This window comes from Canis lupus, chromosome 17, assembly GCF_011100685.1.
Source record: "Canis lupus familiaris isolate Mischka breed German Shepherd chromosome 17, alternate assembly UU_Cfam_GSD_1.0, whole genome shotgun sequence".
In the NCBI taxonomy this organism is placed as follows: Eukaryota; Metazoa; Chordata; class Mammalia; order Carnivora; family Canidae; genus Canis; species Canis lupus.
In genome coordinates, this window is record NC_049238.1 from 50,105,803 (window position 1) to 50,122,069 (window position 16,267).

General features: G+C 56.5%; 1 protein-coding gene across 1 annotated transcript; it reads left to right on the forward strand.

Moving 5' to 3' along the window:
• Positions 1–1,877: 1,877 nt before the first annotated feature.
• On the forward strand, positions 1,878–15,669 carry FBXO41 (F-box protein 41). Its single transcript, XM_038561748.1, has 12 exons — positions 1,878–2,782; positions 4,514–4,739; positions 5,198–5,271; positions 5,544–5,902; positions 6,712–6,953; positions 7,162–7,277; positions 7,399–7,551; positions 7,723–7,818; positions 9,203–9,321; positions 9,500–9,658; positions 11,123–11,238; positions 11,372–15,669. The coding sequence occupies exons 1-12, from the start codon at positions 1,893–1,895 to the stop codon at positions 11,432–11,434; spliced, it is 2,613 nt and encodes an 870-aa protein (XP_038417676.1). The 5' UTR covers positions 1,878–1,892; the 3' UTR covers positions 11,435–15,669.
• Positions 15,670–16,267: the final 598 nt, after the last annotated feature.

Below are 16,267 nucleotides of genomic sequence, written 5' to 3' on the forward strand. Positions count from 1 at the left end.
AACCTGAGACCAACGAGGGTGCTTTTCCTCAGTAGTTCTAGATAAGTCCTGGAGGAATGACTTCCTGACAGCTTGGGGGATCTCTGCCCATCCCAGGACTCTGTTTGGCCAGGTCTCTATCACTTTCTGACCCCTGGAGCTGGGGTGGACCATCAACCCCCACTCAGACCATGTGAACTGAGAAACTGGGGAAGGAAGAATGGTTCTCCAAGGTCACAGCAGAGTGATTTTACCAGGAGAAGGACTGGGTGCTGGGCTGGTAAAGGGAATAAACATTCACCCAAACATCCATGTGGAAATGCCTGAAGGTAAAGGGAACTTGAGAGCAGGTCACGATGGAGACGCAGAGCTGAGAGTCAATGGCTTCAAGCTGGGAGTGAACATGTGGGAACAAACTAGACTGCCAGGGAGAGGGCAGATGCTAAGAGGGTGTGAAGGTCAGGAGGCAGGAAGATTCAGAAGGCAATGAGAAGAGGAGGTTGGAGATCCAGAGCAGGCAGCTTCACGGCAGCCTGTGAAGATGGAGTGGTCAGTAGTATCAGCTAAGGAACGAGTGGGTAAAGATCCTTGTTGATGACTCGATTGATAAGCAGGTGGTCTGTGACCCAGAGGAGCACAGTGACAGCAGAGGGTGATTGAAGCCTAGTTACAGGCAGTTAGGAAGAGAAGGGCTGTGATGAATGAGGTAGAGATTCCATGAGGCAGAGGAGATGTGAGCAGAAGCCAGAGATGAGGGAGGAGGGACAGTGGGAGTTGACGGTGACCAGGGGTAGGATGTCAGGAAGGGTGGTAGCTTGTGCTAGAAGAGGCCTGGAGAGGACAAATATGGTGGCCCTTGGAGCAAAGAGGAGGGCAGGGCAGGGCACTTAATGGAGAACGACCTAGCAAAGCACTCTAAAAAAGCACATACGTGCCTAGAGTGGGAGCGATGGGAGGGTGCAGTACAGAAGCAGGACAGGAACAGTGACACACACACACAGGTATCATCAGGTGAGGTGACAATTTGGTCACTGCAACATGGTACCAAGAGTCCAGCCTGTCTGATGGGTATGGTTGGCATAACATGGAAATAAGCATCATCTTTTAAGGAATTTTTTTTTCAGATATAAGATACATACAGTGAAATACATGTAGTACACTAACCTTAAGTATACAGCTTGATTGTTTATGTATATATTCACATGTATAACCACTCGTATCAAGATCTAGAACATTTTGAGCATCACATAAAGTTCCCTCCTGCCCCTTCTCGGTATATAGTCTCCCTGGGGGCAACCTCTATTCTGACTTCTGTCATAATCAATTTAGTCTGTTCTTGAACTCCGTATGTGTGGAATCCTACAGTATGCACTCTGCTCTGGCTTCTTTCATGCAATAGCATATCCGGTGGATTCATCTATGTCATTATGTGTATCAGTGCTTCCTTTTCTTGTTGCTGGCTAAAATTGCATTGGGAATAGATCGCCGTTTATCCATTTTACTGGTGATGGGCACTTGGGTTACGTCTAGGATGGAATATAGGTTGTAACTCTAAGCATAATGAATGCCCCCTCTTCCCCCCTTAAAGAATCCTCATTCTTTCTCACTCGTACATGGACAGGCCTCCTGCAGGTACAGAGCCGGCCAGCCCCCTCCAGGAGGCCGAGCACTGGTGCGCCCTCGCCCCTCCGTTACGCGCGCGTGTTTCCTGGGGAAGTCAGTGTTCTTGCGGGGGTTGTAGACCTCGCTCCTAAGGCTTACTCCCTCTCTTCTAGCCTCCTCGCCCCTGGCCGTGGGCGCCCTGAGCCTTACTGACCCCGCAGGGGGGCCCGCCCGCGGCCCCCCATGAGCGCGCCCGGCTGACCCGCGGGGCGGCCGCGGTGGAGCGGGGGCGCGGCGGGCGCGGCGGGGCCATGGCCTCGCTAGACCTACCGTACCGCTGCCCCCGCTGCGGGGAGCACAAGCGCTTCCGGAGCCTGTCGTCGCTGCGCGCGCACCTGGAGTACAGCCACACGTACGAGACGCTCTACATCCTCTCCAAGACCAACAGCATCTGCGATGGCGCCGCGGCCGCCGCCGCCGCCGCCGCCGCCTCGGGCTTCCCGCTGGCGCCCGAGCCCGCCGCCCTGCTGGCCGTGCCCGGCGCGCGGCGGGAGGTCTTCGAGAGCACGTCCTTCCAGGGCAAGGAGCAGGCGGCCGGGCCGGCGCCCGCAGCGCCGCACCTGCTGCACCACCATCACCACCACGCACCCCTCGCCCACTTCGCCGGCGACCTGGTACCGGCCAGCCTGCCCTGCGAAGAGCTGGCCGAGCCGGGCCTCGTGCCCGCCGCCGCCGCGCGCTACGCGCTGCGCGAGATCGAGATCCCGCTGGGGGAGCTGTTTGCCCGCAAGTCAGTGGCCTCCTCGGCCTGCTCGACGCCGCCCCCCGGGCCGGGCCCCGGGCCCGCCTCCGCCTCGCCTGCGTCCCCCTCGCCCGCCGATGTGGCCTACGAGGAGGGCCTGGCGCGCCTCAAGATCCGCGCGCTGGAGAAGCTGGAGGTGGACCGGCGGCTGGAGCGGCTGAGCGAGGAGGTGGAGCAGAAGATCGCGGGCCAGGTGGGGCGGCTGCAGGCCGAGCTGGAGCGCAAGGCGGCCGAGCTGGAGACGGCCCGGCAGGAGAGCGCGCGGCTGGGGCGCGAGAAAGAGGAGCTGGAGGAGCGGGCGTCCGAGCTCTCGCGCCAGGTGGACGTGAGTGTGGAGCTGCTGGCCTCGCTCAAGCAGGACCTGGTGCACAAGGAACAGGAGCTGAGCCGCAAGCAGCAGTGAGTGGCCCACGGGGCCCCGTGGCCGGGTGTGCCCATGAATGTTCCTGGTTGGGTGACCGAGTGTGTCACTGCCATTGCCACCACCGTGAGTGGGCCTGAGAGTGGCCGTGTGTGTGTGGCCCTGGCTTTGTCCTATGGTGTCGGTGGCCCGAGCATGTAATGGTGGTGTGTGGGAGGCCAAGAGTGCCAGGACCGTGTGTGTTAGGACTGTGAGTACATGCGAGTGTGACTGCATGCCTGGCTGTGAAAACTGCTCCTCCTGCTTTTCTTTCTTTCTTTTTTTTTTAAGATTTTATTTATTTATTTAATCATGAGAGAGAGAGAGAGAGAGAGAGAGGCAGAGACACAGGCAGAGGGAGAAGCAGGCTCCATGCAAGGAGTCCAAAGTGGGACTCAGCCCTGGATGCCGGGGTCATGCCCTGAGCCAAAGGCAGATGCTCAACTGCTGAGCCACCCAGGCATCCCATCCTCTTGTTTTCCTATGACTCTAGCCAAGGCCAGCCCCTGCCTTGTGACACCAGATCCTTTTCCCTTTTGCCTACTCAAAGGCATGACACGGTTCTGCTCTCTTCCTTTGCCATCATCAGATTTCCCTTGTCAACTGTATCATTCCTGAAAGCATCTAAGCATGAGGTCGTTTCTCCCATCTGCCATAACCCCTCTGCCCTATTAGGCTACCGTCCCTTTTCTCTCCTTGTAGAACAACTCCTTGAAAGTATTGTTTATACTCTTTGTCTCCAAGGTCCTTTCCCACTTTCTCTCTCGAACCCACTCTGAGCAGACAGCTGTCCACCTCCACCACGGTCTTCCATATCACCAACAACCTTCATGTTGCCAAGGCCCATTCATCATCACCTCAGCCTATCAGCAGCATTTGACACAGCTGATCCTTGAAACACTTCCTTCACTTGGCTTCTAGGACACTCTCCTGGGATGTCCTTCTATCTTTTTGTCTGTTCCTTTTTAGTTTTCTTTGCTGGCTCCTCCTTATTTCTCTGGTCTTTAAATGTAGAATTGTGGAAAATACAGATATTATTTATCTACTCCCATTGTGACAGAAGCTCCATGGGGGCAAGAGCTTTTCTCAGGTTTGTCCACTGCTGTATCCCTACATACCTAGAACAGCGCCTGACACCTAAAAGCTGCTCAGTAAATGTTGAGTGGATGCATGAACAGCTATAAATACATTTGGGAGTAAATGCTCAAGTGACTCTGAAGTGTGCTGTGTGTCCATGCACTTCCCGGAGGCTTCTGCATCTGAGAATGTTTCTGAAAATGTATGTATGTGTACATGTGTTTGAATGTGTGAGTGGGACGGTGCCTGCCTCAGACTGCGTATATGCCTGCAAGTGAACATGACGTGAGCACGTGTGCCTGAGTGCACATGTGGCTGTATGCCCGTGAGTGTTTCCAGAGGGAGGAGGTGGCTCTGAGTGGGACAGGATATTTCCGTGGGGAGTAGGGTGTCTGGCAGGTGCGTTGGGGCTGGGTCAGTGGGGTGTGTGTGACTTGGGGTATATGTTTACATTTCTGTGTGTGCCGTGGTGCAGGGCCTCGTGCCCGGGCCTGTTCTGCATGCACCTGTTCTGCATGCACCTGTGCAAGCGTGAGTAGGCACCACGGGCAGCTGTGCCCGTGTCTCTCCCTGCTGCTCAGGGTCTCCTCCAGAGGGTGGGCGGGCGGGCAGCCAGGCCGAGGCCCTGGGGTAAGAGACTGCTCCGGGCCCAGGGAGGTGGTGCAGATCGACCAGTTCCTGAAGGAGACGGCGGCTCGGGAGGCGAGTGCCAAGCTGCGGCTGCAGCAGTTCATCGAGGAGCTGCTGGAGCGGGCGGACCGCGCCGAGCGGCAGCTGCAGGTCATCAGCAGCAGCTGTGGCAGCACCCCAAGCGCCAGCCTGGGCCGTGGAGGCGGGGGAGGTGGCGCCGGGCCTGGTACCCGGGGTCCAGGCAGAATGGTGAGTGTCCGCCCGCCCCGAGAGTCCCACGTCCCACATGGCCTGGCCTCCCCTGGAGATGCTCCATGCTTCCCTGCTTCGGCTCTTCCCCGGGAGCAGACTCCAGGCCTGAAATAGGGGTCCGGACACAGGGGTTGCCTCTCTGATTGGGCAGAAGTGCCAGCCCCCGAGGCTGTGATCCAGCCGCCTTGGTTCTCAGGGGCCCATCTCTGCCAAAATGAGAGCCCAGGAGCCACAAACTGGGGTCTGGGATGCTGGATGGGTGTGGGGAGGGGCTGGTGAGCCTGCCTTTCTGGGCTGTCTGTCTGTCTATTTGTCCATCTTTCCCAACCTTTTTCCTTCTCTCTCCTCTCCCTCCTTTCTTCTCTCCATCTTATGCCCTGCTTCTCCTGCTCCTTCTCATCCTCTTGCCTCCTCTGCCCCCCCCAACCTTTCCCTCCCGCTCTGGGGGCCCACAGCGAGAACACCACGCAGGCCCGGCCATGCCTAGCACATACGCCGTGTCGAGGCATGGCTCCTCTCCCAGCACAGGGTAAGCCTCGGGCCTGGCCCGTCCCACGCAGCCCACCCTCACCCTGGAAAGATCCCCCGGCCCCCTGGATGGCTGGCCCATCTGGGGCTTTGGCTCCTTCTCCTTTCCCCATACTCCTCGGGTCACCTCTGTCTGCCTTTCCACTCTCTTGGAAGGGGGTTCTTGGAAAGTAGGGTGGGTGGGTTGCCCTTGGCTGGTGGTAGGGGTGGCATGGGGAGTTTGGGCAGACCTGATGCCCCTCGCTCCTCACCGTCTGGTCCACCCCACCCCAGGGCCTCCAGCCGTGTCCCTGCTGCATCCCAGAGTTCAGGCTGCTATGACAGTGACAGTCTGGAGCTACCCCGGCCAGAAGAGGGGGTCCCCGAGGACAGTGGCCCTGGGGGCTTGGGCACACGGGCCCAGGCAGCCAACAGTGGCTCAGAGCGCACCCAGGCCCCTCGCAGCTCAGGCCTGCGGCGCCAGGCCATCCAGAACTGGCAGCGCAGACCCCGCCGACACAGCACGGAGGGGGAAGAGGGTGATGTCTCAGACGTGGGCTCCCGAACCACGGAGTCAGAGGCTGAGGGCCCCTCAGATGCCCCTCGCTCTGGGCCTGCTATGGCTGGGCCACTGAGCAGCTGCCGGCTCTCAGGTGAGTCCTGGAAGGGTAGGCCAGAGGGGCCAGACTTTCTTTGGTGCTGGGCCCTCTCAGGGGACACGGGGCTGAGGCACTGAATCTCTTGGGCTCCTATACCTATTTTCCCCATGTCCAAGAACTCCCATAACGACAAACTCTCCTACAAGTGCCCTGGGCAAGGAACTCATGTGACAGAGTAGTGCTGCAGCACAGGGGTGCTAATGTCGGGTATTGCACAAAGATGCCACATCTTAGGGGGTCCATTCACATGGTAGGCTCGTTGACATTCATAGTAGAGTAGCTGAGTGTTACTGAAGACTGAAGTCCCCGGAACAGCAGGGAGAGCCCCCTTTTATATATGCAGAAGGTCATGTGCATATGTGGGTGGTCAGGGTCAGGGTCGGGAGGTTAGAGGGCTCAGGTCAGGTGCATGGCTACTCTCAAGTGACTGTTCTGGGCAGCCTTGCCCTGGCCTTCTGTTCATAGAGGACGGGTTTCTATCCACCTGTACCTTCACACCCCCTATCTGAACCCTTTCTTAGACTTGACTCAGTGGCTGCATCTGGGGGATGAGTTTGGACAATGTGATGATACATGATTTTAAAGAGAGTTTATTTAAGGAAAGGCCATCTTTTTCTAATTTGTATAATTAGAGGTGGGGTATGCAGTGGAGGGGGAAGCAGCCATGTCAGTGGCCCCCCAGCATGGATCTCTCATGCCCCTCCCTTCTGTATGTAGTTCTACCCCACCCTACCACCCCACCCACACCTCCACATTGGCCTTTGACCCTCTATACTGACCTTTGACCCTCTGGTACTGTGCAGCTCGCCCTGAGGGAGGCAGTGGGCGGGGTCGGCGAGCCGAGAGGGGCAGCCCCTCACGTTCCAACGAGGTCATCAGCCCGGAGATCCTCAAGATGCGAGCCGCCCTGTTCTGCATCTTCACCTACCTGGACACACGCACGCTGCTGCATGCTGCTGAGGTCTGCCGAGACTGGCGTTTTGTGGCTCGCCACCCTGCAGTGTGGACACGGGTGCTGCTTGAGAATGCCCGCGTCTGTTCCAAGGTACCTGTCCCTGTCTGCCACCCCTGCTGGGAATCTGCCATTGTCCCAGCAGAAAACCTGGGCCCTCAAGTTCTGGCCCTTGCAACCCTCAGCTTCAGCCTCCCTCCCCCACAGTGCTCTCCTGGGGCCTCCTGATCTGGGGCTGGTCTCCCTCCAGCCAGCCAAGCTTGGACCCCTCCATCCCCTGGTAACCCTTCTATCCCTGCAGTTCCTGGCAATGCTGGCTCAGTGGTGCACGCAGGCTCACTCCCTGACACTGCAGAACCTGAAGCCTCGGCAGCGGGGCAAGAAGGAGAGCAAAGAAGAGTATGCGCGGAGCACCCGGTGAGGCCGTGCTGGGCGGGTGGTTGGGTGTTACTGGGCTGTGGACCCAGGATTATCCAGAGGATAGTTCCTCTGGAGGAAGCGACCACAAGCAGTGCCCTGACCTCTTGGCCATCCCCAGGGGCTGCCTGGAAGCAGGGCTGGAGTCCCTGTTGAAGGCTGCTGGGGGGAATCTGCTGATCCTGCGCATCTCCCACTGTCCCAACATCCTCACTGACCGCTCGCTCTGGTTGGCCAGCTGCTACTGCCGTGCCCTGCAGGCTGTCACCTACAGGTAGGTCCATACCACCAGACTCGTACCCTCTTGGCCCAGGCCAAAGGGATCCCTGGGATCTGCATATTCTTCCCCCAGTGCTCAGGCAAAGGGACCCAAGAGTTCTCTGGTCCAAGGGGGAGGGAGCAAAGGCCACTGGGATGGGAGGTCCCAGCTCTATGTTTTCAACAGGAGTGCCACCGACCCGGTGGGCCATGAGGTCATTTGGGCCCTGGGCGCAGGCTGCAGAGAGATTGTCTCCCTCCAGGTGGCGCCACTTCACCCTTGGTGAGCCCCAGCTGGGGTCCGGAGGGGCCGGGGTTGGGCTGGGGCTGGGGCTGGGGCTGAGGACGGATTCCAGGCCATTCCAAAAACTGGTTGGGGAGCCAGATACAGGTTCATCAGTCTGTGTATTTATGTGTTAGGAGCAGGGCTTCAAAATCAGACCTGGAGTGATGTCCTGGCTTACTGGCAGTGTGACTTAGGGCAATCCAGTCATGCCTTAGTTTCTCAACTGCAAAGTAAGGGTGATCTTAGAGATCTTACAGCCTTAGTAGGACTGTAGCTGGCTCAAACTGATGTGTATATAGTGATCACTGATGTGCCCCAACTCCAGCCAGCCTGCAGAGCCCATAGAAAGTGTTCAGTCAACACCAGCTAGAAATAGCCGCGTTTGTTTGGCGCATGAAGGGCTGTTCTGGGAGGTCAATGTAGAATACATGAGAGCTGGTTGTTGGGAGAATCCATATCATCCACCGCTCTACTTGGAGTTCCTCACACCAGGCTCATTTGTCCCTGTACTTTGTCCTCCAAGCCTTCTCTGCACACGACTGCTGCTCCCCCCCGCCCCCATTCCTGTTGCGCCTCCTCTCCACTCCTGCTGTAGTTTGTTTTGCAATCATCTCTCTCTGTTTGGGTGTCCACTATGTTCACAGTTCTCAGGGTCGGGGCTGTGAATGTCCATTTCTATATCCCTGCTATCAAGTGTGTGGCAGACGCCAGGGAATCTACTGCCTAGGTGAATGTTGGGCAATGAAGCGTTCAGGGAAACGGCCGGTTTGGCATGAGTGGCCTTGTGGCTGGCGGGGCAGAACAGTGAGTGTGGAGAGGAAGGTGGGGGCAAGGTCTTGCCTAAGGGGGTTAGATTTTTGCATTTTACCTAGGAAGACCTTGGGAAGCCTTTGCAGTGTTTCTGATCATGAACACAGGATCACACCAGACTGGTTATGTTCTGTGCCCACACCCCTCCTTGGGGGCAGGGACCAAGTCTGTACTGTCACCACTGTATCCCTAGGGCCTAGCTCGGTTGTTCTTGGCTATGGTAGATGCTTGAGGCGCTTTTGTTGAGTGACTGAGTGAGAGGATATAGGAACAAATGGCTTGCTGTCAGCAGGTGCCGGATGAATTGGCTGAGAGACTAGGTGAATCCAGAGGAATATGCATGGTGGTCTGAACTGTGCATTGAAGAGTTATTCAGGAGTCAGGATCTGTAGGTCTCGGCAGGAGGTGGAGGAAGAAGAGTCAGGGATGATCCCAGGTTTCTAACTTGAACAGCTGAGTGGTTGGTGGGGCCCCAGCCTAAGTGGGGTTGGGGGGCATGAAAGAAGAGCAGGCTTGGGGTGCTGTGCAGCCAGAAGCTTCCTTAACAGCCCTCTCTCTGCCCCATCTCCAGCCAGCAGCCCACGCGCTTCAGTAACCGCTGCCTGCAGATGATTGGTCGCTGTTGGCCACACCTTCGGGCCCTGGGGGTTGGGGGCGCTGGCTGTGGGGTACAGGGCCTGGCATCACTTGGTAAGTCTTTCCTTGTGGCTGGGGTGGAGGGTGGTGGGAAGCAGGCATGGGTGTGACACCGAAATCCCAGAAGGGCTTGGGGCTGCAGCCTAGGTGGTAGCAGGAGCACCAGGGCACTGGGCCAGAGGCGACCTGGGGACTTTGTCAGCAGGACCTCCCCTCTTCCTCCTCTTCCTAGCAAGAAACTGCATGCGGCTGCAGGTCCTGGAGCTGGACCACGTGTCAGAGATCACCCAAGAGGTGGCAGCTGAAGTCTGCCGGGAAGGCCTGAAGGGCCTGGAGATGTTGGTGCTCACAGCCACCCCTGTCACCCCCAAGGCCCTGCTGCATTTCAACAGTGAGTAATGGAAATGTAGGGGACAGGTACCACTGTCCCTTCTTACCATGCCTTGTCAGCAAGTAGCATATCCAACTCCTTGTCGCTCCTAGGCAGCAAGCGCCAGCACTAGGGACAGACTGACCGGGATGCCAATCCTGGCCTTGCCACCAGTGTCCTCTGAAGCCAGTGTGGCGGCCAAGGCCTGCCAGCATCTGGTCCCAACGGTTCAGTTCAGTTGACATTTATTGCACTGCGCTCTATCCACATGGAGACATGAGCTGTACAATGCTGTCTGCCCCACATGAGCCTCTAGCGAAGGGTGAAGGCAGGACAGTCAGGGTATGAACATAGGTTCTAGAGCTGGACTGACCTAGGTCTCAATTTTGGCCCTCCTGCTCATTAGCTGTGTGACTGGCCAATTACTATACTTCTCTGGGTTCTCTATCTCCATTTTTTAAGCTGACCTTCTGGAATGAATGGGAGGATTAAATGAGACAACGTATGTGAGCCCCACTTGGACCATTTTCAGGGTGAAGACTCCTCTCTTCCACCGTAGACTCCAGCATGCATCCTCTGAGCCCAGCTTCCTCTAGCCACCTCCTCCACTCTTGACCATTCCTCTACCTTCACTGAGGACATGGGTGCCCAGCTGAGGCTGCCCATAGTCCTTCAGGGCAGGAGCTTGGACAGAAGCTGCCTTCTGATCCCTGCTCCACCCCCAACTGGAGCATCCTTCTGGGCACAGCCAGCAAGGAGCTGAGTCACCATCAGGACCTGGTGTCATCGCCCTAAGGACTGGCAGTAACCTCTGAGTGGCTCCTCCAATGCTCAGGCTCCTGGGGAAGGCCTCCCCTTCCTGAGGCCCTGGTCACACCTAAGCCCTGAGCACTGAAGGTTCCTCGACTTTCTCATTTCCAGGATCCACTTCCTCCTTCCCCTTCACCTTCATGGCCTAGCCCTAGACTGATCACTGGAACTAATTGCTCGGCCTCTAAAATCATCAGCTCCAGAACCTTCTCAGCCTCCTGACTTTCTTCCTCCTCCTCCAGCAATTTCATGGCAATATCTAGTCCCTTAAGCCCTCTGCTCCCAACCTGTTTGCTTCCTGCCTCCCCTCTTCCATGCTCCATTAGCTTCACCTCAGCCACTCTGTCCTTGAATTCATTCCCAGATGCCCAGGCCATGGCACAACTATCCCTTCTGCTAGGGAAGTTCCTAGAGCTCCTGCACAATTGGATGTTGCCCATTCCTCTTCCCAGAGTCCACTGTAGCCTCTGCTATATGACCTTGCCCTCCACCCCCCAGTCCCTGTCTGGTTGATCTTCTGGGTGCCACTGGTCTGCTCTCTATGTGGCACCCAGTGCCTGACACATGACCATCTTCTCAGACAGTTCTGGTTTCATTAAGTAGTGATTGGAGAAGCAGCAGTCCCACTGTCCAGGCCAAACATGAGCCGTCCCCACATTACCCACCTTTTCCTAGGCATTTGCCGGAACCTCAAGTCCATTGTGGTCCAGATTGGGATTGGTGATTATTTCAAAGAACCCAGCAGTCCCGAGGCCCAGAAGCTGTTTGAGGACATGGTGACAAAACTCCAGGTGAGGAGTTGGCTCTTGGGCCCCCCAAGACCCTGGATGACATCTCTAGGCTTGGGTTGGTGACCTGGGTGTGTAATGGGAGGGCCCCACATGCCTGACCCTGAGGGGAACTAACCCAGGGTTCTGTCTGCAGGCCCTACGACGGAGGCCCGGCTTCTCTAAGATCCTGCATATCAAGGTGGACGGCGGCTGCTAACCCGGGCAGGGGGCGGCAGGGCCCCCGCCAGCCCCACACCAGGCCACTCTCTGTGGACCTCCAGAGGGACCCCGATTTGGACTAGACCTTTGGACTAGACCTTTGGAGGCATGGTGTTATCCCTGGTTTCCAGGGAGGGGTTGACAGTTTCCTGTCCTCCTCCTGGGACCACAGAGCAACAGGCCTGACCCTGGGCACTGCCTCTTCAGGGCAGGGGCTTGGACAGAAGCTGCCCTCCGACCCCTACTCACCCCCAACTGGAGCATCCTTCTGGGCACAGCCAGCAAGGAGCTGAGTCACCACCAGCACCTGGTGTCATCGCCCTAAGGACCGGCAGTAACCCCTGAGTGGCTCCTCCAATGCTCAGGCTATGGGGGCAGGCCTCCCCTTCCTGACTGGCCTCCGGATCAGGGGCCTCTGCTAGGCCCCAGCCACAGGGGTGTCCCCACAGCAGCTCAGACTTGGCAAGGAGGGCTCTTTTCCTCCTCCTGCCCAATCCCAGCCCTCTGGGGGCATCCCCTTCAGATATCCTGCCTAGGCGGTGGGTCCACATTCCCCGGGGATAACACGGATAGGCCTATGGGTCTGGGAATGTGGTCAGCCAAAAGTGAGGGGCAGGGGTGCAGCGAGGTATCAGAAATGGGCTTGGAATGGCAAAACACTCATCTAGAACTTTTCCCCAGGATATTGACACCACCACTTCCAAAGGGGGGAAATTGCCAAGTAGAGAAACCTTAGTTTTTATTGCTGTAGAAATGTCCTCCTCCCAGCCACCACATACCCTCACGACACATCAGAGCTAAATTCCGAGCTAAAAGGTGCATGTTTCTATACTTCCACCAACCCTAAGCCTCTGAAGGGGCAAGGTCCCAGCTCTGGGAAACCTTATCAGCAGTGAGAAGCAATTCCTGTCCTTAAGAAATGTCTTTCTAATCCAGGTGCTTGGGCAGCAATCTCATGGCCTCTGGGTCCCCAGTGCTGTGGGTGGGAGGGAGTCATTGGGCTGCCTTCTGTGCTAGGGCCTGAAGGAGACCAGGTGAAGGGTGGTTTGTTTTGCTTCCTTGTCTGGCTAGCTTGCTTGAACGGGTGGCCTTGGTAGGGAACCAGACCCCTGAGGCCAAGGACAAGGAAGAGCACCCTCCTCAGACTTGCCTCCCTCTCCTGTCTTCAAAGGCTCCATGGGCCGTGGGCAATGCTGGAGTGCTTCTGCTTAGGGGCAGTGCTGAGGCCTGAGCCAGAGCCACTTGGCTTAGAAGCCACAGAATACAAGTGAGGGTTTTTCATGGACTCTTGCACAGTTCCGGCAAGAACAGGTTCTGGCATTAAGGCTCCAAAGACTCAGGTCTTCCTACTTCCTTTCAGAACTCCCATAGTAGTAATAGAGGCCTTAGGTCTGCCAACATTCACTTGGAAAGTTCTTTCAGACATTAACCTCAATCCATCTTAGGGTTTCCTTCTCTCCTCCACAGGCCCAGCTCTGCCCTAACCATTAGGTTACTGGTCCTGGTTGGAGCTGGGCTTCTCTAGTTTCTCATCCCTTTCTAGGGACCTAACTTTCTGCTATAGCCTGGCTTGGGACATTAAGACCCAGCCCCAGGTTACCCTGTAAGGGGTCCTTCACACCTGGGAGCCCAAAGGCTCGGCATCCAGCTCCCCTGGCTCTACACCCAGCTCTGTCCCAGCTCCTGATGACTTTTCCTCCCGTGGCTTATTCTGGCCTTGCCCTTGAAGACCCCAGATACCAAGGCTGTCATGTTGGCAACTCCCTACCCAGTCCTGCATGAAGCCTTGGCTGTGTGGCATCCCCCACTCCAGAGCAGCTGGCTCCCACCTCCCTGTCCCTGTCCCCAGGAGTTGCAGAAAGAAGCACAACTTTTCTCTGTCCTCCAGGGGCCTGGAAGGGATATGGGGGTGCCCTGGGTGCATCTCTCTTGCCTTGCCAACTGCACCCTCTATACCTCCTGCTCGAGACCCTAGGACCAGAGGTGCTGCCCTCCCCATCTCCTGGACAAAGCACAAAGGGATGCTCCACTTGGCCTGAGCCTGCCTTACTGAGGGATTTTTTTTTTTTCTGCCCCAGGAAGCTTCCATCCCTGAATACAAGACTGGGCAATTTCTCCCTGGGTGGGTACCCACTGGAATGCCTGGCATCAGTTCTGGAAAAAGAGGTCAGGGTGCACGGACAGTGAGCTACAGTGGGAGAGAAAGGCTGTGCTAAAAGTGCTGATGGTAGGAGCAGGTTCATTCGCCCGGTGATTCATTCATTTGTGTAACAGCCCTGAGCACCACCAGCACTGGGGGCAGAAGAGTGAACAGCCCCCCTCCCCGGTGGCTGGTAGGAAGTTTGGCCAGCAAGTCCCCACCTTCTATCTCCCAGCCAAGTGTGTGAAGGATGTGTAGGAGTACATACCACACAGGCCCAGGCTCTTGCCGAAGGGAATGATGGGTTACAGCGTATTCCACTACACAGCTGCCTTCCCCCCATCTCCCGGGGCTCACAGACCATGCATGCTGAGAACTGGCAAGTTGCAGGCCCTGTGTACCCCAGCTCAAAGCTAATCTTTTGACTCTCAGGGGGATGAGCCCTGCTGCTGTATGGGGAGCTTGTTTGCAGGGATGTGCCATTTGTTCACTTTGGCAACCAGGGCATGGATGAGGATAGGGAACAGGCATGGAGGGTCTAGCCACTGAAGCACCTTATCCTTCACTCACTCAAAGGAGAATTCTCCTCCCCCCTCGTATCTCCCACCTAGTAAGATGCAAGAGGAATGTCTGAACAAATCAAGGCAGGGCTGCTCCAGGGGTCCCAGGCATGTGTAGAGGTCCCGTGGGCTCCAGCACTTGGGTGTTCCTGTCCTATGGCCTGGACCTGGCATCTGGGAGGCTTGGCACATTTAGTTGAGTACTTCATCAGGCTTTGGGCTGTCGCCCTCTGGCCCTAGCAGAGAACAAAGGAGATGGTGTGTATATCTGACCCCTGGGGGTAGGAGGTGTGCTACTCAGAACTGTGGCTTTTCACTGGCCAAGAAACCCCCTAAGGACCAAGACCACCCAGGATTTCCCGGTCCTGTGAGTGGTCTGAGCCAGCCCCTCAAGAAGTGCTTCAAAAGCAAACAAAAGCCACCTCCCTCCCAAGGCCTGCTTCTCCAAAGTTTGGCTCCATCCTTTGCCTTTGGGTGCTGCCTTGTTCCCCTGGTCCTTTGGGCCACGGGTGGGAAGCTGCCCAGGCCCTAGTTGTCTAAGACGCTAGGCTGAAGACCTTCCCAGTGCGACTACTGGTGCCAAAGACCCAATTCCTAGTGGACTTGGGGTGAAGACAGCAGAGACCGTGAGTGGGGACAGGGCCTACCTGCCCAGAGGAGTTAACTCAAATTCATGTCACCTGTCCAGCCCATCCGTCCCCAAGGAGAATTCCCTCCTCCCAGGGGCCTGGCACTTCTCTTTAACCCTGGTAATCATGCTTTCTCACCTAGCCTTGTTCCAGGCCTGCATTTCTGTATATACTGCTGTGTATCGTGTGTACGTATTTATTCCTAGACAAGTGTATTCATCTGCAGCCTTTGCCTGAGGATAAGGTTTAGAATTGGGTGAGGACCGGAATACCAGGGCCGACTAAGGCAACCAGCTCCTATTCCTTCCCCAACCCCCCCGGGACCCCAGCCAGTCCCAAGACTGCCCTGACAATCAGGCAGGCTTCCCCACCATGAGCCCAAACCTTTGCTGTTGCTGGCAAGGTTCCAGTGGGGGAGGGGCTTGGCCTTGGGCCCCCAGGCTTCAGCTCTGCCCTGGCAGGGTCTTGCATCCAAGTGCAGAGGCTTGAGGTGACCTAGGCTTGCCTCACAACTGGTACCAGTAGGCTTGGCTCTAGTGGGCACTACTAGCGGGGACCCCCACAACTGGCCCCCAGGTCTGCCTTCCCTACACAGCCAGGCTGCAACAGGCCTGAGCCGTGAGGGTAGCTTCCCTTACCCCAAGCACATGAGGTGGAGGGGTGGAGAGCATTTTTTGGTTTTGTTTCTGAAGTGGTGCCTGTACCTCCAGCCCCCAGGGGGCCTTCCCTGGCCCCACTTCTCTGCCCCACCTAGGTGTCACCATCCCAGCACTTTGCTCCATGTCATCCATAGGTGCCCTCTACTGAATATACCTGAGTGTATTTAAAAGGACTCACATGGGCATCAGAGAATTTATGACTTTGTATCTAATAAAAGATGGTGAAACTGGACTATGCCAGGGAAGTAAATGGCAGGTGGCCGTTATTTGTCCGTCTGTCACCAAGCTTTTCTGCAGGAAGTGGGTGGGTGACCTGATGGCAGCAACAGTGAATAAAACATTGGGAAGATTTGTGTCAGGGCTGCAAACATCGCTGAAAGCCAAGCCATGCAGGCTCACTGTCCCTGCCACAGCTCACTCTTCCAGGTCTTCACGCAGACAAAAACCTTGGGGTGTCATTTTTGCCCCTCAGCTGGGGGGAGGCCATCTTTAAAGACAACCCTAGCACAAATACAGTAGGAGCAGCAGGCACGAGCCAGGCCCTCGGTGCTCAGCCACCTGTTAGGAAGCTCTAGCCAGCCAATCAGGGGAGAGACCAAATTACCCATCACTTTCTGGCCTCAACTCCCCCATTCTGCAGAATGAGGCTGCCTCACAGATTTGATTACTCAAGTCTTAAAATCTATAAAATCAGAAAAAGACCAGGTGCCTAGGCGTAAATTGTGTGTGGCTCTAGCATCAAACAAGTAGATGAACATTTATCCCTACAACTCTTGAGAGAGCTATTATGTTCATTACACAGGTGAGGGCAGCTGAGGTTCAGAAAAATTAGTTTAGCCAGAG